Source organism: Pimephales promelas, chromosome 3 (genome assembly GCF_988280905.1).
Source record: "Pimephales promelas chromosome 3, fPimPro1.hap1.1, whole genome shotgun sequence".
Classification (NCBI taxonomy): Eukaryota; Metazoa; Chordata; class Actinopteri; order Cypriniformes; family Leuciscidae; genus Pimephales; species Pimephales promelas.
This window is the reverse complement of record NC_142771.1, coordinates 24705678-24731177: the sequence shown is the minus strand read 5'-3', so window position 1 is coordinate 24731177 and position 25500 is coordinate 24705678. Positions and strand designations below refer to the sequence as shown.

At 38.6% G+C, this 25500-nt stretch overlaps 1 protein-coding gene across 6 annotated transcripts; it reads right to left on the bottom strand.

Annotated features, from left to right (window-relative positions):
- Positions 1–1772: 1772 nt before the first annotated feature.
- On the bottom strand, positions 1773–24359 carry ap2a1 (adaptor related protein complex 2 subunit alpha 1). Of its 6 annotated transcripts, XM_089128562.1 has the most exons (23): positions 23613–24359; positions 19225–19436; positions 15049–15242; positions 13560–13689; positions 13330–13431; positions 11866–12125; positions 11570–11738; positions 11327–11464; positions 11070–11252; positions 10848–10945; positions 10466–10697; positions 10192–10377; positions 8602–8735; positions 8164–8226; positions 7680–7751; positions 5480–5562; positions 5146–5234; positions 4901–5025; positions 3737–3853; positions 3573–3642; positions 3056–3190; positions 2843–2854; positions 1925–2525 (listed from the first exon to the last, which is right to left on the bottom strand). In XM_089128562.1, the coding sequence occupies exons 1-23, from the start codon at positions 23677–23679 to the stop codon at positions 2448–2450; spliced, it is 2949 nt and encodes a 982-aa protein (XP_088984688.1). In that variant the 5' UTR covers positions 23680–24359; the 3' UTR covers positions 1925–2447. The 6 variants fall into 6 exon arrangements, with proteins under 6 accessions (XP_088984693.1, XP_088984694.1, XP_088984688.1 ...); XM_089128564.1 differs by lacking the exon at positions 2843–2854; XM_089128565.1 differs by lacking the exon at positions 8164–8226.
- Between the last annotated feature and the right edge of the window lie 1141 nt (positions 24360–25500).

The window sequence follows — 25500 nt, the reverse complement described above, 5'->3', positions numbered from 1 at the left end:
CAACTGTATTTACCATAAAGTTTTAAATTGATTTGCCTGGTTAAAAGGAAAATGTAAGACGACTGATTTGTAGTGCAGTGTGGTATATTATTAAACATTGTATTTAAAATCTTGCATAATTGAGTTTTGCATGTTCACTGGAAAGATGCATTTTGTCTTTTAAACTAAATGTTATTTAGTTACTTACACCATTATAAGTGCTGTTAGATGCCTAAACCTGAAGATTTAAGAAAATAATTGTGATTAATCTAATTTCATACCTGAAAGAATGGAATAGTAAAATTATCAAGTTTGATTACAAAAAAAGTTAACCAAAGTTTTACCAGCAATTCTGCTTGAAATTAGAATAATTTTATTGTAGACCACCATAACCATAACACTATTGTAACATTCCTAAACCTATGGGCCACCTAACATCTTAGAGCTGGACTCAGGCCTATAACATAATGTGCTGAGATATACTATTTTGTGCTTTGTGCATGTGTGAGTTTCAGCAGTCAGCCCTCCTAATTTCTGTGCCCATCCCTAAAACACACACACACAAAGAAAACACCTGGTTCGAGTATATGGCATAATTTTACTTTCACATTATTCAGTACAGAGTAAATTTTAATCTAACACAGGTATCTGACAGGTTGAACAGCGATACACCGGGGGCTGCATTAGCTAGCGGATACTGCATAGACACGCGCACACACAGAAACACACACACCATGACTGTGACTCTAATCAACTACAATGACGATGTCCCCAGTACTGCATCGAGGGAAGCGTGACCCCCAGCTGAACTAACATGACAATGTCGCATAAATTCCATTATATTTTTTTTTTACACAAGAATCACACAGATTAACACCACACTCTCACCAAACGATGCTGACCAAAATTGTTATGATCCCTGTACGTGATTGACAGTTGGTAGCTGCTTTGGTCCAGTGCTCCCCCTTAAGCCCCCGTCCTCTAGGCCTAAGAATGTGTGTACAACTGTGTGTATGCGATGACTTTTCACAAACTAAGTGCTTTCCCAGGTTTTAGCTCTGCAAAGGAAAATATGGGTCTCCAGCTGTGGTCAGTCACCACTGAAAGTTAATAGTGCGTGTGTCGAGTAAAGATTTAGTAATGAGGTAACCACTATCTACTATTCATTTCAGTCAATAACTGTGCTGGAAGAATAACGATGTCAATGTCTTCCAGATGTTTTTTTTTTTTAAACGATATTACCAAAAAAAAAAAAAAAAAGACAACATTTACATGAAGGTCCTCAGCAGTTGCACTCTTCACGTGCAGAAACTCACACACTGGCGGACCTGACCTTCTCCCTGCTTCACTTCCTCTTTCTGATTCTAGTTCCTCCCCAGCTTGTTTAACACTGTACAACTAACCTGAAACGGTATGCCCATTCACTCGTAGTACAGAATGGAATGTCCAAAACAAAAGCAAAAAAACATTAGACCATTTAAGAAAGCATACAAACACACCAACAATACACCACTATCAAAAACAAGAAAGAGACATACAAATGCAACCATGAAGGGTAATCATTTACATGGTTTATATATATTTATATAGAGATTTTTTTCAATAAACATTGTCAGATAATGGGGGTCAGGAAGAGTACTGAATACATAAGACAAGAACAGGAAAAAAAGGGTCGGGACTATAAAAGCCTTTCCTCTCAAAGCCTCTTAAAGTGCACTGGCCATTTCTATGTCGGAAGGAACGCGTGTACGATGCAATAAACTGGAAATGCACGTTGAATCTTTTTTTTTTAATTTCTCTATGTACACCAATAGCTCTGAATCGGATTTCAGGAGGAAAGCGAGAGAGATAAAGTGTTGAGGGTTAGTGATTCTGGCCTCTTTTAGAGAAGTGCCATTACGTTAGTGTATTGAGATTGAGTTTTTTTGTTTGTTTTTCCTGCTAATAGTCTTACAGGGAATGTCCCAAAGAAACAGCTAATGTGCAGTTCTTGCGGTTGAAACTTTGCGGATAAAACAGGAGAGAGGGAAGACTTGCTCCACTTCCATTTGCACTTACTTTTCTCCCTCCCCCTTAACCCACAACATAAACAAACACACACACACCAGCTCAGTCAACACAAGCACAGAAGTTGATCATTGAACAGGCAGGACGGAGAACGGAACTATCATCATGACTCTTTCACACATGTACGAAAAAAACACACACGCTTCCTTTCGTTCCATTGCTCACACACAGGTAAACACCGATAAAAACAAGAAGGGCAGCGCTGATGATAATAACAGTAATAATAATAATCATTATCAGAAGGACAGTAATATGGCTGCCAGAGGCTGACAGCTACTTTTTCCCTTATGCATGAATGCTATTTGTAGAATCTTTATTCTGGGGCCTTTCAGGTGGAACGCTGGTCTGGTCTGGTCTGGTCTGCGTGTCGGTTCTAGATGGCGCTAGTCTCGGCTGGCTTTCTAGAACTGTTCCGCCAGCAGCTCACAAAGACGCTGGGAGACAGTGTCCTTACTGCTGCGCAGGGTCAACCGGTACATCTGAACAGAGAGAGAATAAAGAGCATTACACCAAATGTAAATGCAAACACAAACAATTGAGGAAGAACATCGATTGTGCAGATAAGACGCTCATTCCGCTTTCCGAATGCGTGTCTAATCCATATTGTTGATACATAGACTAAATGTGAACTTGCACTATGGACAAAGGAAACTCCACATATACAAAGAGAAGGACGCTGCTGTCACGCCAAATGAACTGGGTTTTACTACCAGACATGGAGTGAAATCACAAGAGAGGGAGGGAGGGAGGATGGGAGGTTTTTGGGTTGAGAGGGGTGGCAGGATGAATGTGTTACCTGCTCCCCAGACTGGAGTTGCATCAGCAGGCACAGAGACACACAGACAACAGCAAGATGCAATAAAACTGACTTTGAAAGAAACCTGTGCTCCATAGCAGCAGGGAGGGACTGTTAAGACTTTTGATGCCCGTGGCATTTTGTTCCCCCCCTTTCCTTTTGTTTGCGTAATATGGATACATATATTTGCATAAAATGAATGTCTTTTCATACCTGGGCTTGTGCGTTGGGCTCGAGTCTTAGCAGAGAACCCACTTGTTGGGCCTTGGTTTGGATCACTCCGGCACACACAAAGTTCTCTGGGTTTGGATCCACGTTCTCCAAGAGAGCCATGCCCAATCCCAGTAACTACGAAATGTGAGGGAGAAGGGAAGGGTAGCAAAAGACGAAAGATGAGAATTAAATGAAGTGAACTCTTGTCTGCAGGACTATTCCTGCATAGGGGTGTCGCAATATACCAGTATTGGCGATAATAAAAAAATAAACATGTTATTACTACACGTACATTAACATTGTAAATAATCTGATTGACTTGGCAACATAGTAAGTGGTGGTATTGCACCCTAACACTGGTTGGCATGTCATAAAACATGATGTGTAGCTACTACTGCAGCACAAAATCATGTTGGAGATCACGGACGAAAGCAATGCACACTACCCGCACCCGGAAAAAGTTAGTTTGCCCATGTGAGAGTTTTTGTGATGTCAATGTAGGGCGGTGTCAACTCACCTTAGCTTTGAGCACTTCGGTGTCCATGGCATGGTTGGCCTTGAAGATCTTCTGTGCTTCTTGCTGAGGCCTGTGAGGGGAGAATTTAACAAGTTTCTCATTTAGAGAACAGTTTGTGATGTTTTGTCAACAGTAATCTGACTCGTGTACACACAAACACTTACTGGCTGAGCTGTTTCCAGCGCTGAAAGAAGTCATGTGATGCCATCTCTGTGGGCTGGAAGAACTTGTTTATGGTAACGGGCAGCTTGAGTGTGAGGTTCTGGAGAGCTCCGCCATACCTGAGACAGCATGAAAGCTTTGTAAACCTTAGAGTGCATGTGGATTTACCATCGCAACCATTAGGTGCCACGAGATCTCGCGAGACAAAAACATGACAAGATTTCCCATTGAGTGAAAAGCTGTCTCGCGAAATCGCCATGACACATTGACTAGTTGCCATTGCAATCAGTGCAGCACGAATCACAGCTCACTGTTCCCATGGCGATGGCGGAGGATTCGTTGCGCAACATAGACTAAACGTCTGATAAATGTCTAAACATGTAGAATACACGCTCAGTGCCGCTGCTCCCTATACATAGAGTATGCGCGATCACCAATTTGAAAGTAAAACACAAGCTCCCTGATGTGCATTGCACACAAATTAGGCTTCATAGTCTAATATCTCCCAATACCCATCTCTGGACTGTTTATTTGCAGCTATGGTCTCTGTTTGCACTTCGAATATTGAGAGAGTACTGTAATGTCTTAAGGACAACAGACAAGGGAGGCTCTGTTTCTGAACTTATAAATCAGAACACAAGAAAAACAACCGAGACAAACACACCAGCCTCGTTTCTCTCTCGCCGAATTTTTCCGAACTCACCGCATTAACCCTAAAAATGCCGGTGCAAAATAAAACAGCAATTTCAAAACAATTACAAAGAGTCTGTGTGCTAACTTTGATTATGGTTGCACTTGCACTAATTGTTTGCACTTCAGACTACAATGAATTCAGTTAGGAGGTCACACACAGCCTCAGAAGTTCTGAAAGCTCTTGTACTGTAAGGTCTGAAGAAGAGACTCATGTGAAATCAAACAGGAGAAACGCCAGTCAATAAAAACCTTTTACAGTGCTTGTATATTGTTTTTTGATTATTCATACTCATAAAGTAGACCTGAAATGATATGCATTCAAAGATTATTAGTTAAAAGATTGCAAAATGCACCTGCATACTATTTTTCCAGTCACGAATTTTGTCAAAAATCTCGTCTTGTCTCGTTCTCGTGAACCCAATCTCGTGTCTCGTCACACCCCTAGTAACCATTGAAATGCGTGCATCTGTCACCTGAACTTGATGTTGAGGAGCGGTGCATCAAGGAAGTCAGTCAGACACTCGATGTTGATGACCTGCTGCACCTGAGCACCTCCTTCTATGAGAGGCTCCACTGTTTTAGTCTGAACGTTGAGCTGTGGGATTAGTCAAGGTATTCCACGAATCAACAAACCAGCATCTTCAGATAATCAACAAACCTCACAACGTGTATAAGGAGGAATGAACATGAGTTTGCATGTATGGATGTGAAGGATATGAGATTGTAGCTCTCCTGGGCAGGTGACTGTGGTCGTGAAGGTTACAAACTGCACTGACGTCTTATTGCCATAGAACAGATACATCCGTCCTGTGGGGGGAGGCAACATACACACAATTTGAATACCAAGTCAAATATTCACATGGAAACAGGTTTTTATACTGCTAACACAATAGAATAAAAGTGAGCCAGAACAGCAAAAATGTGTACATTGAAACCACATTCGCTTGTAAACGCAAGTTAAAATACAACAAACTTTATGACATAGTCCAAAGGTCAGCTGACATATACCTCCAAGATGATGCAATTCAAATTTTGCAGATGTTGTGACTCACCCAGGTTCTGGCGATATTCAGACTTAATGCCGATCTGTAGCAGCTGATTCTCAAACAGAACTCCATTGTTCTTGCACACAAACCTGAGGGCAAGAGATAAAGAGTGTTTGTGAGGCAGAAAAGCTCGCAAGGACAGCTAGCAACGGTGCTGTTTTTTTTACTGGTGGGTTCACGTGTTGGAAGAATGATCAAAAACATGAGCTGGGAAAATTCACCTTAAACTCGCTCCCATTTTTCTAATTTGATCTTTAAATGTTTTTTTCATTTATGATCAGTAAAACAGGTAATTACCAACAGTGTTAGTAAAAGATGCAGTTAGCTTCAGTTTATGCTATGGGACTTGGATAAGCAAGTGTTCACTCCAACAGGCAAGTCAAGCCAAGCACATCACCACTGAAAGAATGGACCATCCAAAGAGCACGTGAATGCATCATAAGACACTGAGAGGAGGGTGGGTGTTGAAAGGGAGACCAGCTAAGCAAAAGAGAGTGAGCAATCATCAGAGCTACCGGATGTGGTTGACTATGTAGTGCCATGGTCTCTCTCATCTGATAAAAAATATAAGCGTAAGTATTGTAGCTGTGAACTAGTTGTAAGAACACATGCTGTGACACATAGCCATAAAGCTTCTAGAGACCAGACAAGCCCATCTAACAATATGTCCTGCCGACACTCTCCTATGCCGATAAATAGAAGTAGCACAAAGGGATTCTTATATTGGAGTATATCTATACACATGCCTTAAAGGGATAGTTCCCCCAAAACTGAAAACATATGTCATCATTTACTCACCCGTAAGTTGTTCCAAACCTGTATGAATTTCTTTCATCTGCTGAACACAAAAGATGATATTTTGAACCAAACCGTTGAAGGGCCCCATTGGCTTCCATAGTATTTGTTTTCCTACTATGGAAGCCAATGGGGCCCATGAACTGTTGGGAAATTCAACTTTAAAAAAATTCAGGTTTGAAACTACTTGAGGGCGAGTAAATGACGACAGATTTTTCCAAGCAGAAGTGTTCAGAAGTGGGTTAGAGATGTTGAGTGAGTGCAGACTTACTGAAATATAATTACTTGATTTGATCATGTTTACATTTACATTTATAATTGTCACTATAATTAACGGTCATGATGCTTATAAAGCCATGACAGGGCTTTTTCCGCAACATTAAATAATTACTGCACTGTTGTTGTTTTTTTACATACACCACCGTTTAAAAGTTTGGGGTCTGAAATAAATCTTTCAAGGCTACCAAGGCTGGATTTATTTGATTAAGCAATATTGTGAAATATTGCAATTAAAAATAACCCATTTTCGGTTCAAAGATATCTTAAAATGTAATCTGTTCCTGAGATCTCAAAGCTGAATTTTCAGCATCATTACTCCAATCTCCACTGTCACAAGATCATTCAGAAATCTTAATACACTGATTTGCTGATCAAGAAACATTTATTATTGTAAATGTTCAAGGGATACTCCACTTTTTTTGGAAATAGGTTCATTTTACCACTCTCCCAGAGTTAAACAGTCAAGTTTTTTAGTTTTCAAATCCATTCAGCCGATTTTCCGATTTTCTGATGACCAGACAGTTTCTGGTCTCATTGACTTCCATAGTATATATTTTCCTACTATGGAAGTCAATTAGACCAGAAACTGTCTGGTCACAGATATTCTTCTAAATATCAGAAAATCGGCTGAATTGATTCGAAAATGGTAAAACCCAACTGTTTAACTCTGGGGGAGTGGTAAAATGAGTGTATTTCCAAAAAAAGTGGAGTATCCCTTTAAAAACAGTTATTTCATATTTTTGTGGAAACCATAACTTTTTCAGGATTCTTTGATGAACAGAAAGTTCAAAAGAACAGTATTTATTTGAAATAGAAATCTTTTGTAACATTATAACAGTCTTTACTGTCATTTTGATCAATTTAATTGCATCCTTGATGAATAAGTATTCACTTCTTTCAAAAAACACACGTACTGACCCCAAACATTTGAACAGCAATGTATATTCAATACTAATCAAAAAATCACAGCTTCTACACTACATGCCTAAGATTAACAGTAACATACAAAACCAAACAACGACCAAGGAGAAAAAGAGGAGGAAGAATTATATGAAAGAGGCTTCTGGTGATGGTTGTCTGAGACGGTCGGGTGACTGAATGGAGGCAGTGAAGTAGGCGAGTGAGCTCTTACTTGTTGAGCAGTTCGTTTGACTCAGGCAGAGGAGGAGCAGGATCTTCAGAGACCGCAGAGGGGGGAGCAGAGCTGAGAGACCGAAAGCCAAGAATGGAGAGAGAACAGAGAGCGGCCCCAGGAGATGAAGAGAGGGGTGAGAAGTGTTAAGTGTGAAAAGGCACAGATGGTTAAAACAGATTAAGGATGTTAGAAAGTGGTGAGCCGGTAAAACGAGAAGAAGTGTAGAAGTAGGAAGCAAGAAAGGGGAGAGAAAGAGAAAAGGCAGAGGTTAGTGCAGGCATTACATCTGTGGTAAATAAAATGTTAGCAATTTATATTACAACCACACAGCACACAAATAGAAAATACTCCACAGACACAAACAGAAAAGAACATATTTACTCAACAACATCTATAAATAACCAAACAATTAAGTGTTTATGTGTGACTGTCAGTAAGTTTTGCTGTAACATTGACACTGTGTCAACCACTGGCCCCTTACTCCGAGTCACCAGGACCCTCGGCCAATAGGGAGTCAGAGCTTTCAGTAGGGGGTTCCAGATCTCTGCCATCGTCCAATGAAAAGCAAGGACGTGAGACACGCACACACGTTCACACATACACACAAATGTGCACACACACACCAAAATGAGGGAGATGGAAAAGGGAGGGAAAGAGAGAGAAAAAAGAAGCAAGAAAAGAGAAAGACAGTCACATATGCAGCAAGATAAAGGACACAAGATTACACAACACACAAAGAGGAAGACAAGAAGAAGAACAAGCGATAGAAAGTGAGACGACAGAAGAGCAGAAAGTCTGACAGACGTATATGCGACCACTGAACATGTTAAAATATTAGTGTACTTCACTTCAGTTAATAAAAGCAATAAGTGCACAGTGGACTGAACACAGGATGCTAATGAACCGGATTCAGATTTACCTCAGGAAGCCATCATCATTGACACCAGCCTCTGAGAAAACATCAACCAATAAGCTGCCTGCGCTGGGAGCAGCGGCGGTAACAGGGGGTACCGTGCGGAGCCCCAGCAGATCGGCAGATGGGGATGGAGTGGACTGAAAGAAAAAGAGCGTTCATTACATTGGAATTCGCTTTAATAAGGAGATGCTGAAGTGTTTGAATCAGGATGTGTGCAGTGGGTGGGTGTTTTCTCAGGAATTGCTCTGTATTTGCTGACTCACTTCCCTGTGAAAACGTAAACATGTGCAGTGGCTGAAGTCTGTCGCATATTAGTTTCAGCCTCAGCCCACAGACTGCCTTACAGTAATGTGCACTGACCATCTGATGCATATTGCCCACAAAAATGGTAAGAGCTTTCTGAAATTGGCAGCTCTTATCTGATGCGCCAGTGTGACTAGAAACTAAATCATGTTTGTAAGGAACTTGGTTGATAAAAATGAGCACTTTATAAAAACTTTGATTTGTCAAGTTACTGGCAAGAACATTTAGTTTAGAGATGCTAAGTAGCAAGATAATCAAAAACAGATCAGATCAATAAATCTGACCCTATAAAGCATGTAAACTGAACGTGACGGATAATATCAGTCAGATATAATTTTCCTGTTTCGAAGGGTTAGTTCAGCCCAAAATGTAAATTATCGCATGATTTACTCACCCTCAAGCCTTCCTAGGTGTATTTTTTCTTTCAGCCAAAGACAATCTGTGTTACATACATACATAGTATAATATAACTCTGTGTATGGCAGAAAGAAAGTATTAATTATAATAATTAATTAATTATACTTTTATTAAAACTAACATCATAAAGTATGATTTTTTTTTCGTTGAGCATATAAAACAAAACAGCTCCTTGGACAAAATGAAATGTAATCTTGTAAAAGTTACAAACAAACGTTTTTTTAGCAATTGTATTCATAATGTCAAAATAAAACCGACGTAATGTTACTTTAAAGGTTACAGTTAGTAGTGTTACTACAGTAAATCTATGGTGAATATTGCTGATCTGTGGACACTGGATAGTTCATTCATGGTACAATGTTTCTCCTGGTTTCCACGTCAGCATATTTTGATCCATTAAGAACAGAGAAATGTGAATGCTTCTCACTAGATCTCGCAGCGATGTCATTAGCATACTTCAGTGGCGAATTCAAACGTTTTCTTTACTGGACTTCGCTGTGTAGTAATTGTGCTGCTTGATTAAGATCGGCTTGCGCTGCATTGGTCCAAACTGATAAATGGCACACAATAACGAGAAGCTCAGTTTCATTCCGCTTACATTACATTTGCCATTTGATGTTGGGCAATGTTGTTGTTATGTCAGTGTCTCTTACATTATGAGCGCACTTGCCACACGCCTACATTTGGAAAAGGAAAAATGGTTCGGTTTAAAAATGCGTACTGAAAAACCGAACCGAAGGCCTTGTACCGAACGGTTCAACACAAATGTTTATGTATATGTATATATATGTATATGTGTGTGTGTGTGTGTGTGTGTGTATATATATATATATATATCAAGCAATGTCGTCCATGCGTGTTTGTGTCCCTCACAGCATTTGATGCAGCAATGCCGGAGTTGTCTCCTCCTCTCTCTCCCCCTCCATTGAGTTCTCCCTCTCTCTTTCCCTCCTCTAGTTCATTCACAGACACGGCTCCTGGTCCTTTCTTCTTTTTCAGCTTGGCTAGGATGGATGACTCTCTCTCTGGGAATGGAGGCATCTCCTCAAGCACTGTGGCCTACGCAATTACACGCAGTGATATTATGCAAACAAATAAATGGTGTCAAACATATCAACAAAATACATGCAAAAGGATGTGATCTTACCAGGACATCAGTGCTGGCAATGGAGGACAGTTTGAGATACTCCACAGCTCTCTGCTGCAGCTCGACATCACTGTTCCTGATCTGGCTGTCAGAGCGCAGCACTTCCTGAATGGTGCTCTTTGTCTCCGGGAACAGATTAATGAACTTAATATAGGCGGAAAGCAGCAGGGCACGCGTGGGGACTGAACACAGGTGAAACTTAGAGTGGAGCAGATTAAACTGAACCAGAGGACTAGTGAGATGGAAGGATAGTGCAATTTGATGGAAAGAAAATGAAAAATGAAAAAGAACAAGAGGACATCATCATTACAACAATAAAACACATCTATAACACCAAAGTGCAAAGTTAGAAAACATTGCTAGGAGTGGTTAAAGAACTCACCTGGAACGAGGATCACCAGCAATAAGGTTACCAAACTCCCCCAGGATGTAGCCTCCAACCTTTACCATATTCTCATGACAAGCTGGAGCCTGCAAAGCCTGTGGAAATTAAAAGACAGCAAAAAGAGAGAAGAAAACAGTGTGTTGCATGAAGTATCGCAATGATGGTGGAAAATAATTTTATGGATCTTTGGACAAGTAGTAAACATCTGGTGTCTCTTACCTCAAAGACTGTCTTGGCTGCATATCCCTGCACATCGTCACGGTTGATGACGATCTGGATGACGCGGTACCACACTTCCTCACTGACGTAATCCCCAGCAATGCGGATTAGGTTCAGAATGGTGTCCACATACCAGGAGTAGTCTACTGCATATTTCTCTGCCAGGATGGCAACCTTCAGTACCTAGACACAACAGTCACTCATTGTAACGACGACCTACCACTGAAGAGATACGGTAGAAATGAAGAGTCACATACCATTTCCTCTCTGATGGAGTAGTCGGCTGTCTCCAGGTAACTCAGCATCTCGGCGACAATCTGCTTGGCATTGCTGCGATCGCACATGGCATAGAGGAGGTCAGCAGCTCTCTGACGCACACTGACATCCCTCTCAGTCTGCCAGCAAGATAAATAGAATTAAATGGTTATAAATCGTTCATGAATAATAAAAGGAATCTGTCATTTAAATGAGCATTTTTTTGTTTTTTTGTTTCCACTAACCTTGAGGGCGTTGATGACGGTCTCTATATGCGTTTTAACTGCCTCATGGGAAAACTCAGAGCTGGCAAGGGTGCACATGCTTTCCAGGGCCAAGTAGCGCAGATTGGTCTCTCTGTGCTGTAAGAACTGCCCCAGCTGGTTACATGCCCGAACAAGAAGATTCGGCTCGCTGTGGAGAAACAAGGGCCATGAATAGAGTTCAAGTACAATGATGAAATGCTAAATAACAGATAAAACCAATGAAAACATCATAGCAGATCGTTTTAAACAATGTCCTCTAGGTGAGAAATGGAGACCTGTCATAGTGGATGATTAGAGAGATGGCTTCGAATAGGATGGCATTCTTGGCATTGGAGTGCTGAACCTTCTTGGATTTGGGCGGCTCTTGGGCTTTGTTGAGGATGGTCTCCAGACACTCCACCAGTCGTCCCTTCACAGCACCATCTTCAGGCGGCGGGTAGCACTGCAGCAGTCGCAGGAGCTTGCAGGACAGCCACGGAGCAGGAACGAAGTAGTAGGTGTAGTCCTGCAGGTCAGTAGACGCTGAGGACACAATCTAAGAATGGAAAAAGACAATCAAACACAAGATAACATAAATCAGGTGTTGCAAAGAATTAAGTTTTTCCATTTGATTTTTCAGTGGTAAAACGTTGCAAACAAAACTATTCAGTGGAACTGGCAATTTGCTGCACAACTAGACTTGTGCCGGTATCAAATTTTCATGCTGCGCTTAATTGATTGAGCTTTTATCAGAGTATACGGTGTTATCACAATATTTTAATTGCACAAGAGAACTTAATGGATTGGGGATATCTAAAAAAACAACAACTTGCATCACAATCTGTAATTGTGATTGTCAAAACATTTGGTAACTAAACAGAATTGTATTTAAGTTTAGTCACAACATGTTACCTTGTTCACATGTACAATGACTCGTAGGCTACTGTTTGTATTATTGCTTAACACAATTTTCACAATTTCAATTCACTTCTTGGATTTGATTTAAATTTTGACTCATTTGGATAAATATTAGGTGGGCTACAGTAGATAGCCTGCATGTCAATTTTTCTCAAGAAAAAATATATCTCACATAATGCTGTTAACATACCGAGAGAAATTCAATATAAAGCGGCTTTCGTTATAATAACAATTATATAATGACACAAGTAAAAATATAATAAATAGGTAATATAGTGCACATATTTAGCAAAATACTCCGCTATTTTTTCTATTCAACTAACCTGCTGGTCATTAAATGGCTTTCCTTAGGTAAAAGTAACATTCTGTGACGTAACTGTTCTCCTGCAGTTTTATTGACCTGTTTCCACGGTTGAAAAACACTGATTGATCGATATTATGTATGAGGCATATACCTTTTGGTAAGTTGTACTGTATCTTTAAATAAAAAGTAAATAAATAGGGATGAAAACAAGGCTGTGAGGGAGAGAAGAACAGTGTGTTCACTGGATTGTACTGTTGTTTAACAACATACTGACTGTTCAGCAGACGAAACATCTTTCTGAAAGACTCAGTAGACAAAACCTCCATTAAGCAAACCTTTTTGTCAGTTGAACATCTATGGCCTTATTTACTGGAAGTAATCTATGATAAAGTAATGCTAACCTAACAATTTTCAACTCTTTTTACATTTAAGTTATATATATATATATATATATATATATATATATATATAAATACTCACGACAAAAGTTAAGGATTAGAAAGATTTTTTTCTCATGCATGCACACACAAACCCTCACCCTGCTGAGACGTGACACAGCAAGTGACACACAGGTCTTGAACTCATCAGGGTTCTTCTGGCTGAGACATGTGATCAGGGAGATCGCAGCAGTGACCACACCCTAAAAGAGAATAACATCAGAAAACTAAGAACCCCTTAAAAGCACATTGACCACAAAGAAACATTTTCAATATAAACGGGCATGTGTATGAACATCATGAGGTTGTGCTCCCTGTGTGTCAGACTTACCATGTGCTGGTCATTGAGCAGGTGCACCACTCTAGAAGTCCATTCTCCCATGAGCACCAGGTCTGGTGAGGTCTTATACAGGCGGAGCAAACACAGAGCGGCCGACTGCTTCACACTGTCCATCGTATCTCTGTCATTAGGATAGGAACTACATTAGCCATCTACAGCAGCATTCACCAACTGAAATTAAAACACTTTGAGCAAGACACTACATGTAAATAGAGTAAAAATTAACACTGTTATCACCATACTTTACCCACTTATTTAAAACGTATTTAATGAAATATGCATAATTTGCATACATTTGCAGAACAGACACCTAAACACCAGATAAAGCTAGGTTTAAAATTCATTTCGTTTTGTTAATATTCAAGTTAAATGTTTTTGCAGAAGGAATTTTGGATCTCTTAAAATCATAAAACAGAAAATACTGTCAACAGCCAGAAAAAAAAGAGCAAATCACCATAAATTAGCATAAATTACCATAAACAGGTGAATAAGAGGTTTTAAGAGCAATCCCCACTGTAAAAACCTTCAGTATATAGATGGGAATAAAACAGGAATTTTGGTGTACGCAAGCGCTACTGATGGGGAGATTTCTGACTTGTTTTGAGAAAATGGCCTCTAATTGTAATCTACAGACACAAAAGGATAAATCATAATCAAAACATCTAACACTGAACTCAAGAAAACAAGAAAGTGACACCACAAACACAAACTTCCTGTTTTATTAATTCCATTTTACCCTTACAAAATTTAGTTCCTTCTTTGTGACGTCCTTTACTTTTGAATCCCTCAACCAGAATCCCTAATTTTTGGGATTCAAAATTGTCAAAGCTGCATGATTCTGGGTAAATTGAGAATCACAATTTTTTTTGGTTGAAATAGAGATAATGATTATCCTACGATTCTAAAAAATATAACTTAGAAAAATAATAATAATAATTTGAATTATGTTTTTATTTTATTTATAAAAAACATTTCTAATGAATGATCCAATGACTTGCTCATAAACACTTCACTTGTTTCATTACAGGATGAATTAAACGAATCTCTTGAATGAACGAAACCATGACAAATACATTTTTAAAAGTCTCTTGTCTCCATCTTTATTCGAAGTGCCAGGTTTGAAAAGGTTATTTACTCTATTTTGATCACTACCAAAGACATCAGTGTGTATCCGAACTATAAACGTTTATCCCAGTACTTCTGTGACAATTTGAACATTTGTAACAGGGAAATAGCAATACTGTGTGTTTGAAAAGTAGGTTTGTGAAGCTGTTTCATACCTATCCATGAAAACGGTTCTGTCAGTAGCAGAGCCAACGCAGATTTGAATGTTCGCCTGTGATCATACTTTTCAAAGTTTTCGTAGACATAGCTGAATCGCTGACATTTAAGAATAACACTGCGGGGTGTTTGAATGAAGATCACAATCTTTTAACAATGAATCGTGCAGCTCTACCTGCACCAGGACCAAGTTGCTTACCCAGCCACAAGGATGCGGGGAATCTCTCCAGCGAAGGCCTCGGCCATCTCTCTGCTGCCCACGTTGGCGATGCAGTGCAGAGCCAGACACATGAAGGTGGGGTTTCGGCTGGACAGGTCGTTCTTGATGGCATTGTTAATCAGTCTGATCAGTTCACTGTTACTGTTTACCAGCACAGATATGAACAGATATCCCTGGAGAACAAATAAAAGACGAAATAACAAAAAGAAGCTGACGATTATACTGCACACATTAAAGGCAAATGAGTGTACGGTAAAGCAGAAATGAAGACCGCATCAGTGAAGAACTGTCATCTTCAAACAGACTCAGAGCAGCGGCCCTGTGAGCTCGGTGGATAAGCACTAAACCACGAGAGAGAGAGAGAGAGAGAGATTTTCCCCCTCACTGAACTAATGCGTCTCCCTCACTGCTGCAAGGGGTGAAGAAGCTCACTTAAATTGCCTCTTCATTCTGGCTGCATCGTGATGTTGAATGTGCTTTCAAAACCTGAAGGTTTAAAGGAATATTTTTTGCAAGATTCAATCATTTGCTCCATTCGGTGTATCTGAACACCAACATAACAATGAAGTTAAATTGATATAAAATGAATAAAATGTTGCATACGTATGTGTGTGTGTGCGCACATACACACATATAAATAACATTTTATATCAATTTAACTTCATTGTTATATATTTAAGCACTTTTTTGTTTGATTGTTCGTTGATGCTATTATAATTGCTTAAAAAGAATCTTCAGCAACATAATTCAGCATCCAAAACAAATTGGCTGAACTTAATAAGAAAAGAATAGCAGTGGAATGTTCAAGCTAATGGATGCGTTGAAACTGTTAGCTGGAGGCAGTCACTCCTTGTTTAGTTTGAGACACTAAATCTTACCATACAACAGGCAATTTGGGGACCTAAATCAGGTTTGGAATCCATTTTAATGAGCTTATAATTCTTATTTCAAGAATCATAGGTAACTATAAGATGTTGGAGTGAACCTGTTTAACTTATATACAAAGATATTAGTATCCACTAACAATTTGGGTGAAGATACCTAATTTTTGGGGGATTATCTCATGGGAAACATATTGAAAACATTTGACCCATATGGTAAGTCAAAACGAGATGACATCACCACATTCCTCAACATTATAGTATAATGTCTTGCAGTGAAAAGGACCTTTACAAAAGGCTAACAAGATACAAAAACTTATCTTGTTTCTAATTCTTGGAAGTGTATAAAAGTGCAACAGGAAGAAAAAGATACAGCCCTATGTTAATTTAACTCATTTCGCCATGTAAAGTATTATACAAGAACAAATGCTATGGCCATGTGGTGTTTAGTGACAACACATGTTGTTGTCTAGTTTGCATTGTAAATGTTATTTCAATGCATTTCCTTTTCAAGGAAAAAGATATGCTGACTCCGAATGGCCCTCGGTTATGTAGTCCTTTTTTGTACCGAAACATGCTCAGATTGTGCCCTACTTCTGTCAGTGTTACCCTGCAGAGAGCTGCGTGGCTGATGGGAGTGTGGCTGCTAGAGTGGGTGTTTGATCAGCAGGAGATAATTAGACACCATGGTAGGTTTACATGGCATGGAGTGCCACTAAGCTTCTCTGACAAGATAAAAAACACATCTGTTGCCCACTCTCACTAGATATGGCCACATTCATCAGACACATCAAAATGTTCAAATCAATAGACGGCCCCTTTCACAAGAGTAAAACTGTATTCTAGAGTCAATTTCAAATTTCAAAATACATTTTCTAAACTATCATTAAAAAGTTTTTGTTGTTGAAAAAAAATATGCTCACCAAGGCCGCATTTGTTTGATCAAAAATTCAGCAAAAACGGCAATATTGTAAAATAGGATTATAATTTAATATAACTGTTTTCTATATTACTATATTTTAAAATGCAATTAATTTTTTGTGATTTCATTTTGCACTTCTTGAGGGACTGGCTCTTGCTGTCCCCGAAAAGTCATTAAAGACATCGTTAAAATAGTCCAAGTGACTACAGGGGCTCAATCTTAAGTTTATCAAACGACGAGAACACTTTTGTGCGCAAAAAAACAACAAAAATAACGAGTTTATTTCAACTATTCGTTTATTTCTCCCTCTGCGCGAGTCAGGTTACTAGTTTAATAGCGTAAGCTTCTGTTATTGTACGTCACAAGCATCACACACACATGACCAGCATCGGCCAATAGTGAGCCTACGTGTGACGTAGCTCTACGCAATCACACTACGTTAACTGACTACAGGCCCATGGAGAAGGAAGTGAATAGTTGAAATAAAGTCGTTATTTTTGTTGTTTTTTTGCGTACAAAAGTGTTCTCGTCGTTTGATAAACTAAAGATTGAGCCCCTGTAGTCACTTGGACTATTTTAACGATGTCTTTAATGACTTTTCGGGGACAGCAAGAGCCAGTCCCTCAAGAAGCCTATGGACTGTATGCAGGAGCGATCTTAATATCTTAAATATCTTAATTTGTGTTCCGAAGATGAACGAAGTTCTTACGGGGTTGGAACAACATGAGGGTGAGTAAATACTGACAGAATTTTCCTTTTTGGGTGAACTAAGCCTTTAAGATCACTACAGCATACTGGTCCATAGGCTTCTTGAGGGATTGAAACTTGCCGGCCTCGAAAAGTCATTAAAGACATCGTTAAAATAGTCCAAGTGACTTCAGTGGCTCAATCTTAACTTTATCAAGCGATGAGAATACTTTTCGTGCGCAAAAAACAATAAAAATAACGACTTTATTTCAACTATTCACTTCCTTCTCTATGAGCCTCTAGTCAGTTAACGTAGTGTGATTGCGTAGAGCTACGTCACATGTCGGCTCACTATTGGCCGACGCTGCTCATGTGTGTGATGCGTGTGACGTACAACAACAGATCATACACTGTTAAACTAGTAACCTGACTCTAGGCAGAGAGAGAAGTAAATGAATAGTTGAAATAAAGTCGTTATTTTTGTTGTTTTTTGTGCACAAAAAGTGTTCTTGTTGTTTGATAAATTAAAGATTGAGCCCCTGTAGTCACTTGGACTATTTTAAGGATGTCTTTAATAACTTTTCTGGGCCGGCAAGTTTCAATCCCTCAAGAAGCCTATGGACTAGTATGCAGGAGTGATCCAGCTCTCAGATTTCATCAAAAATATCTTAATTTGTGTTGCGAAGATGAACGAAGGTCTTACGGGGTTGGAACAACATGAGGGTGAGTAAATACTGACAGAATTTTCATTTTTGGGTGAACTAACCCTTTAATACTATAAATGTTGAAAACAGTTGATTCAGGATATTTAAATAACTTGAAACTTCAAAAGGACAGCATTTATTTGAAACAACCAAACCTTTGATCAATTTAACAAATCCTTGTAGTGAAGTGTTGACTTGCATGTCTCTCTCCATGCAGACATATGAGAGTGTGTCATTAAAAGAGAACACTGAAAACATTTAGCCTCTGCTATGGTCCATTAATGACATCTTTCCATGGTGCTGAACTCATTAATTAGAGTTATTAAATAAGAGTGTAAGATAACATAATAAAACTATTATACGTTCATGTATGCAGTATTTGAAACAGCAAATACTGTTGGCTAATTAACCAGATGATGCATTGTGAATGGCATGTGAAAACCAGGATAAATACATTAATTCAGACACTACTGCACTTTGTGTACCCTACACATCCAGAAAGACAAATATATATATATATATATATATATATATATATATATATATATATAGCTTATATATAAGCTTATATATATATATATATATATATATATATATATATATATATACAAGCTTCTGAGTGCAAGATTCGGATGATTAAATCAAAAGTTGACCAGACTAATGTCACCAAAGAGAAGCTACTATGTCCTGTACAGTGGTCATATTTTGCATTATTTACTTATACCTTTGCCACTTCTCTGGGCCAACACTGCATTTAATCTGCCTGTGAGCAGCACTGAAGTGTGCAATAACTTACCACAAACATACATGCTTGCACACACACTCACAAAGTCAACAATGGCGCAATTCCAACAAATAAAAAAAAAAGATCAAAAAGGCAAACAAAAACATTTCCCATTCAAGAGTTTACTATATATATATATCCCCACAAAGTAGATTATTTTAAGACAGCTCCACTTACAATCTGTTTCTCAGTGTACTTGTTGGAGCTGAGCAGGTTGACAGCCTCCATATGGCCGAAGTCAATGTCGTGGCCCAGGAGGAAGATGAAGAGCAGCTTGCACACATACTTCTTCTTGCTGTATCCATCCAAAGCCTTGTCTCCTTTAAACTTTGAGCGTATATTGGCTAACTCTTTATTTATGCGTTTGATCTCAGCTTCCTTACTCTTACCTGAGGAGAGAAACAGAAAACAGGGTGATACTAACTGGTGATCTGAACATATCCAGGGCTGTCAACTTTAGTCGTTTAGTCGACTAATCGGTCGATGCCGTCGTGGTCGACTGACATTCTTATTGGTCGACCAGTTGCATTTTTTTTTTTTTTTTTTTTTTTTTACCAATAGAAGGAATTTTTCAATGACTTACTCCTTGATATTTATTCATTTATAATCAGTTATTTATTACTGTATTCTAAATATAATTAGCCTATGTTTTGTCCCCAACTTTAAAATGCTTTAATTTAGGCTATTTTTGTAACTGCGCCACAGTTTAGCGCACACACATAATACACTCGGGAACCGCACCTGTGGCTGGCTGCGCTGCTGCTCGCGCTCGGTAAGGGATGCTGTATTCATTCAGTTAGAACGCTGCTTGTTTTGGCTTTAGTCGACAAAATGTCCAGGAAATATAAATCTTTTGTCTGGCTGCATTTTAAAACAAAGACGACAAGACTGTGGAGGGAGGCGATCGCGTTGCCATTATGAGCGCGCAAGTCGCGCGCCTACATTTAAAATCGAACTTGAGCGCGCAAAAGACGTGAGCAGCCTTTTAACGGCTATATCATGCTGACTCAATAGATTGTTTTTTCTTAATGTTTTCGTTTTTATTTGTACACTTGACGCATTTGAAAATAGCCTAAATAATGCAACAAAACGAAAATAAACCTATACGCGGTACAGCCTATTATAGGATTGTTTTTAAGTTATTTGGGTTTTTTTGAGTGTTGTTTAAAACGCCTTGATCGTCAGGACTAAAGTTAACCCATAGCTTTGAAAGTAAAGAAGAATATAAAGCCTGTATAAACGAGAGTTTTTGTTGGGATTTTTCATTATGTGGCACAGTGGCAGATATTTTTTGCAGCGTGTGGTGTGGTCAGGTGCGCGATTGTGACTGTTACTATAGATCTAGGACAGAGCTCTTCACTTTTTGCAGTTAAAAAATCACTTAATTTTCAAAGAATTATATTATTATTATAGTTTTATTTATTTGTGATGTTTTTTCGTTGTTGTTTTATAAATGCTCAATGACAATTGTTTAAAAAATGTTTAATCAAAATATCACGTTTTTTTATTTTTTTTATTTTTTTTAGTCGACTAATCGTCGAGCAGGACTCGACTTTGGTCGACTAAGGATTTCTTTGGTTGAATACAGCCCTAAACATATCAGATTCAGGAGACAACAAAAAAGAAAAATGTCCAGCTGATGCTGATATTTTGCCCCAAATTTAGACAATTACTTGCATTTACATCCACAGTACAGCTTAGACAGCTGTTTTTGGTCATAGAAATATGCACTCCTCCCTGTCTTCCATGAATTATTCTTATGCATCAAAATGCTTAATGCATCTTCAAACATCAATAACTCAGTTTCAAGGACGTTCAAAATACATTAAAATTCAGTATAATAAAAAGAAAAACAAAGATAAGGATTTACAAGTAGAAAACAACAACACACAGGCCACACTGTTATTAAAAACCCTTGCATGATTTACACATGAGCATATGGCTGTCATTACAGATATTATGAAAACTGGTGCATTGAAAGTGAAAAAATGAGGGCCAGAAGAGCAGATGATGGTAAATGAAGAGGACAGGAAACCAGGATTAACAACAGGAAATAGCAACACATTTTGGGGGGTTTGGGGTCAAACAGGATAAAGTCCTCTGAAAGATTAAGTAACAGTGGAAAATCCTAGCAAAATGGAACCAAACAATACATACATGTTCTTGCAACCATGTATCGACAAAATAAATAAATAAAATGAATTTCTTTCATCCACAGCCACTACACCATTAGCATGCAGGTTAAACCATTTCTTGTGCTTGCTCCATCAGTCACCCTTGGGCAAAGCATCAGATTTCTTATTTGCTCCAAAGTCACTTGTGCACACTGGAGGAAATCACTTTGCTTTGTATGCACTTTTTAAAAAACGATCCAATGACATAAAAATAACTTGAAAAAAGAAGTGTATAATAGTGCTGATTAGGGGTGTAATTTATCAAATTACTCATGGTTTGTTTTTATCAACGGTTTTAGGTTAATGGTTTCTGTACGGTTCGGTATCTGTGCCATGTTCAGGGAAAAAAGGACTAGGCCTACTGTAAAATAATAATAAAGAAGCTAAGACCAATTAATCAAACTACAAGAAATAGCACAAATAAATACAATATAGCAAATATACAAATAAAATAAACTGTGCTTTTCATGTTATTTAGATATCTAACATAGTTTTCAAGTCCAGAAATTGAATAAAATAATCAAACGTAAAATAACATTGCAAATAAATCTTTACAGTATAAATTAAACAATGATTTATCATTAATAAAGTTACTAAATCTATTCAGTCAAGAGCAGTGAGTGATTTCCTCGTCTTTTGTTAATTGATGACCATTAAAAACATAGATAGCTGGAATATTATGCTGTTGTCACTTTAAGACAATGCACTGATCCAAAAAACTGATGCACGTGTTGTCTCTCAACAGTTTGCGTTCACTTAAGACATATGTTTGGTAGGATAATCACCAAGACGGGCATGTTGACAATTTGTGAGTGAATTTATCAGTTCAAGAGCAATAGCTGCAAGCGACATGGGTCAACAACATATTTATTCCTACAATTTATGTAAGTGTAGATGGTAACCAACTTAAAGTTCAAGCTGTTCAATGGTTGGCTTCTGTGCAAAAGCTTGCAGAAACATACAATCTGATTTCAACTGTAGTGAACACCAATCACTGCTAACTCTTAGACAAAACATCTGAATAAACAGAGAAAAACATCAAGTGTATCAGACTGTACTAAATACACTCACAAGTTGAATGCATCTCAAAGGCATCAATGACCCAAATCTATCGCATGTTTGTTATGACTATGACCTTAAAATTGAATGTCAGCTTTTCTGATTTAGCATTTGAGTCATTCTCACAGTAATGCTGAAATGAAAAGTAGCCTGAAAATTGGCAATTCAAATCCTGTCAAGTTCAAGTGATACTGTTGAGAATACCAATTAATGGAATTTGACAAAAGTCCATGACAAAATGACCCCAGTCATTCTAGAATGATTCATTCTTTCCAAATAGAGCTATTCAAGTCATCTAGTGAAATTGTTTTTATGTCGCAATATTTATCGCAGAAAAATAAAATATTGCAATGTTCTTTTTTTAATTTTTTTTTTACCAATATCGTGCAGCCCTAATCCACGCTATGTGTTTTCTATACAGAGATATCGACATTGGTAAAATATAGGTATCGGCCATAACAGAAATATTAATATCAGTTATTGATATCAGCCATTGTTTTGTGCATAAGGGACTAAAATAAAATCTGGGTATCAGAAAGTAGATACACAACAAAACTGAAAAAAAGAAGAGTCAGTCAGCAAGCATGCCAGAAAAACAGCAATTTCAAAGGACACCTGGAGCTAGCTGTGTTCTGTTTGTGGTGACAAAATATGATGTATGATAAAAAATTACAATACTCAAGCCAAGAGCTCAGATTCTCACTTTTAACACAAGTGCAAAACAATTCACTCCCTCATATGACAAATTGTATCACAAGTTCACAAAATTATTACGAAAAAACGAGTCTCAAACTCCTGCCATGTACCTAAAGAAAGACTTTGAGGAATAACCCGGGAAGATGCAGAGAACTACAGACTACTTATCAAGATGACCCTCCTGTAACGCTTAGCTCAAGGCGACAGCTTGATAACTGGATTATCGTGAAAAACACATCTGAAACAAGTCCTCTTGGCGAGCAGCGATATCAACCGCAATCCAGCTAGTCAAGGTGACGAGAGCAACCGAGACGAGGCGAGCTGGACAGATCCTCTGCCGTGAACGAGCGGCGGCCTAGCGGGCTCTCTGGCGATCAAGCATCACTCCATCACCGGAGCTAAAGCTAACGGGCCTGAGTGATCGCGATTACTCTCATGACCTCCCTCACCAAGAGCTACTGATCCTGACTTGCACCTTTAACCTTCAATTCTGGCTAAAATGCATCACGGAGCAAAGAAGAGCATATCATAGGCCATTTGATTCAGTTTAGGGCGTATATAGGAAGAGTTGAGTGCAGCTGTTCGCACAAGAAAATGACTAACGTTAATGGTGTTTGAGTGTGAAGGGACACTTACAGTTTCTGATGTCCGAGATGAACACCGCTAATCCTCGCATGCCATCTCCCTTCGACACAGCCGGCATGATAGCAGAGTTTTTTTCTTCAGGCTGGCTTCAACACGAAACAAATGACTTTCAGATGTTCAGAGGCGCAGGTTTAACAGGAAAATACACCGAGCTAGTGGGCTAACAAACACGAACTCACTAACACTAGCTGCGAATTTAGGCTTGAATTTTAAGCGCTTGTAAAGCACACAAATAATGTAGCAGTGAGCGTGTTTAGGAATAAAAGAGGTGAATGCAGTGGCTGAGAGAGAGAGAGAGAGAAGCTGGGGAGTCAGCAGCGCGACTGGAGTTTCCGATGGCTAACGTCAATTCATTCAATCCTATGAACTCTCTTCGGTGGGAAAGCGAAGCAAGGCGAAAGCTGATGTTGCGGCACTGACTGATTTTTTTTTAAAATCTAGCCAACGTGTTGTTTTAATGTATGGTTACGCACCTAAATATCGATGACGTTAAAATAACAATTAATACCTCTTCTGGCTTTAAGTCACGCACGGCAAGCTAGCCAAATAGCTAGCGAGCTGGCTAGCTCTATCAAATGTTAGAATACATCACCCAAATGACCGCGATAGGACAACGGGGAATTCTACCTTTTGACGAACTAATCTGACAGACCTGTTTCTCGAGAAAGAGATAGCTATATGCAATATTTAGCCGTCAATAATGTATGAGACTTTTCGCACGGTCGGTGTACCCGGACGGAGCTCGTGACAGAACGGGCACTGAGCTCGCTCTGGCGCTTCCTCCCCATATGTCCCGCCTCCAGCCAGTTACTCCTAATCTGATTGGCTAGTTGCACTTCTGTCCCTGCCATTCAGTGCATAATTTGTCCGTTTAAACCTCAATCATTTTTTTAACCAGTTTAATTGGCTTGAAAACAAGATCGACACTGTTGAAAGTAATAAGTATTAAAAAAGTGCAAGTTTGTGGGAACGGTGGTAAATTGCCAAAAGAGAGGTTGTAAATTATACCAAGTAAATCTGACGATTGCTGTTCTCCTGTTTAAAGCTGCTATTTCCAATAGAGTGCAATTTAATGCGTGATAAACAAACAAACAAATCTATCATAATGTGATGGCATAACTGCCAGAATCAAAATCACAGAATTGTCTACATTTAACCACAAAATCAAAATTGAATGGTATGAGCTCATTTGCTTGAAGCTAATAAAGCAATCAAATTACTACACTTTATAAAGCGATCAGTTGATATAAAAAATGCTTTAAAGCAAAAAGTTAAAAAAAAAAATGTGGAAACCCCCTTGCCTAAAAATGATTACGTAAAGTATTAAAGAATAAATTCGTTTTCTGAATTGCTAAAACACATTTCTCAAAACCATCACCCACTTTCTCAAAACCTTAAACCCTATTTTATCTGTGCTCAAAATCACAATGCTTTCAGATCATAGCCTACACACAAGTCAATAATATAAACACGACAGATAATTTGAGGTTTGACACTACGTAAAAAAGAACAGAATCCAAAGCATGCAGTTGCAGAAAATTAAATTGCAACAAAGAAAACTAATTTTGCAATTAAAAATAGTTATCACAACTTACAGCAGTAAGAATACATTGTATTCTGTGTGCACTGAAAGTAGTGTTGTTCTGAATAGTTTAGGTCTCGGATGTCTGTATATTTAGCCTACTGTGAAAAAAGTAACTATGCATCTGCAAAAGCCAAAAAGTTTTTTTTTTTTTTTTTTTTTTTTTTTTTAAGTCTAAATGAAAAGCATGTTACAGAACACTCAGAAGAAGAGTTGTGCAACTGCAAAATCAAGGTCAATGAGAGATTCGTTCTGCCAAGCAGCATCTTCATGTAGGGTCCGACCTGCAGGACTTTA

What these genes read in the sequence shown, in the direction of transcription:
- ap2a1 (XM_089128562.1), bottom strand. Translation starts at nt 23,679, where the DNA reads ATGCCGGCTGTGTCGAAGGGAGATGGCATGCGAGGATTAGCGGTGTTC. An exon ending in AGTACACTGAGAAACAGATT is followed by an intron (nt 15,243 to 19,224) that starts GTAAGTGGAGCT and finishes TTTGTTCTCCAG; the next exon opens with GGATATCTGTTCATATCTGT. An exon ending in CCGTCATCAACGCCCTCAAG is followed by an intron (nt 11,465 to 11,569) that starts GTTAGTGGAAAC and finishes TCTTGCTGGCAG; the next exon opens with ACTGAGAGGGATGTCAGTGT.